A 2,267-nucleotide genomic window follows, 5' to 3' on the forward strand; every position below is an offset into this window, starting at 1 on the left:
GACATAGTACTACGGTTTGGTGTATTCCGCGAGCTACTCACTGATGGCGCTCCCGAACTAACCGGTATTGTGATCGAGAAGTTGATTACGATGCTTCAGGCGCAGCAGATTAATCCAGTTCCTTTTCGCCCTCAGATGATTGGTCTTGTGGAGAGATTTCATAGGACTTGGAAAGACTGCATCGCGACCTACATGCATAGTGAAGACCAGAATGACTGGGACACCTGGCTAGACTTTGCAGTATATGCGTACAATTCAGGCAAGCATTCGACAGTTGCACTGTCACCAAATGAACTGATGATGGGGCGTAGATTACGAGCACCCAACGAGTTACTACGATGCGCCAATGTGACTGAAGCAGGAAAGTTGTCCGAGTACCATGCACGTCTGTTGAACGCGATGAAGATCAGTCATGAGTGTGCAGAGCAAGTTCGCCAGAAGGAGCAAGCGCGGCAAGCTCGGTACTACAACCGACGTGCCAGAATGACGAGGGTGTTCTCGACAGGTGACAGAGTCTGGATGTATCGACCACCTCGTGGGACGAAAGCTACAAAGTTAGTTCATGTGTGGATTGGACCTCTCCGAATTATCGAGCCAGCAGGCTACGACAATTATGTTGTGCGACGTGAAGATCAGAACGAGGAACCGGAGGAATTTATAGCCCATGTAAGTTTCCTCACTACTTATCATTCAAAAGTCGAGTTACTACAGCGAGCAGCAGCTGATTTACAAGCACAGTTGGAATATGAAGAGCAACACGCTGATGACACGCCGGCAGGCACGTTTGCGAGAGCAACGACGGCTCCAGTGCGAGCAGCCTCAGCTCCGGCAGGCTCAAAACGAAGTCGAACAACAGTGGCAGGAACGGATGTGTGGGGAGAGTCGGGTGGCAAGTTGGTGGAAATACGACGACGACGTAGACGAAACAAAGCAGGACAATATGTACTTGAGCTCGAACTTCGACCGGTTGGACGAGAGTGTCGAGAGACAACTGGCGAAAGTACCCGATGGGTGTCGATCATAGAGTACGACAAATACTTTCAGGACGGTAGAGTCGTGGAAGACTCTACGAGTGAAGAAGGCGTGTAAAAAGTTGATGACGTGGTCTACCGAAGATCTTTCGGAAGAGTGTACGTTGGCACGTAGCCAGCTTCAACGTGCAAAGGGTGCGACCAAAGGGCGGAAGGAGTCCAACGGATTCAACGGACACACGGTTAGGACGGAGATCGCAGACGGCGAGCCGTCGCGACCGGTGGCGTTAGACGGCAGGAAGAGCAAGGACGTGAGTACTTCCGAATTTGCAAAGGACGAGACAAGTAGGTCGAAGAGTGAGACGAGAGACGAAAGACGGTTGAGGGCTGGAAGTACAGTCAGCGACAAGACAAAGACGAACGAAAGGGCTGTTGAGGCACAACGTGTGGCTGACAGAACGTACGGGGTTGTGGTGGACGCACTGCAGTACCGTGAAACGGAGAACAAGTAGGATCCAAGGAGGAGAACGTACGGACAAGCGGAGCGACGTACGGTGAGACCAGACAGGGGAAGTAGAGTACCCGAGTTCGCTGTGGTGGCCGCGCACGAGTAGGGTAGGCGCCGTGGGCGTACGCCCAAGTGGCTTTGAGATTGAGCGTGATCTGGATCGCATCGGGACGTCACGGTGCTTCGGCGAGGACGTGGGTGATCTGACTAGGAGACTATCTGTTCAGGGACAGAGAAGGAAGGACGAAAACGAAGAACGAACCTCTATTAGCTTACGTCAGGTTAGCTAAGGAGAAGGAATACAAAAAGTAGGAGCCAAAGGTTCCGGCACAGGGCTCAGTGGACAATCTGTTGGCCAGTGACGTCTTCGAGTACTACAGAAGGCTCATATTTACGCATTCTATCGGGTAGCACACATCCGATTCGTATAATTTTGACCAGGAGTGTAGTCTCTCAATAAGCGTAGGGGTCGTCTGATAAATTTGCATAGGTCAATCAATGTGATCTGGTATGAAGGGGTATATGAGACGCAAGTGACGCTTATTTAGGGGGACTGTATTAATAGCACCGCATAATTATAATAATAGACACTTATTAATACTTGTTTGAAGTGGTTAGGGGTAGCGCCTGTATCGTACTAAGTGCAGTCGTACCGGCGATATACATGTAGTATCATACCGGCATACTCTTTTCGCATACAGAGGTTAATGCGCACCTGTTCGTATAGGTTTTTGAATATTTATACGACACCTTATTCGATTTGAGTGGGATTATTACCCTTTAAAAGG

At 50.0% G+C, this 2,267-nt stretch overlaps 1 protein-coding gene across 1 annotated transcript; it reads left to right on the plus strand.

The window, feature by feature from the left end:
- Positions 1 to 399: 399 nt before the first annotated feature.
- PITG_04102 (uncharacterized protein) lies at positions 400 to 1,483 on the plus strand (the record flags this gene model as incomplete). The annotated part of the gene is made up of 4 exons (XM_002905766.1): positions 400 to 666; positions 739 to 1,048; positions 1,116 to 1,282; positions 1,460 to 1,483. 4 exons carry the CDS (start codon positions 400 to 402, stop codon positions 1,481 to 1,483), a joined length of 768 nt encoding a protein of 255 aa, XP_002905812.1.
- Between the last annotated feature and the right edge of the window lie 784 nt (positions 1,484 to 2,267).

Source organism: Phytophthora infestans, genomic scaffold, assembly GCF_000142945.1.
Source record: "Phytophthora infestans T30-4 supercont1.5 genomic scaffold, whole genome shotgun sequence".
Lineage (NCBI taxonomy): Eukaryota > Oomycota > Peronosporomycetes > Peronosporales > Peronosporaceae > Phytophthora > Phytophthora infestans.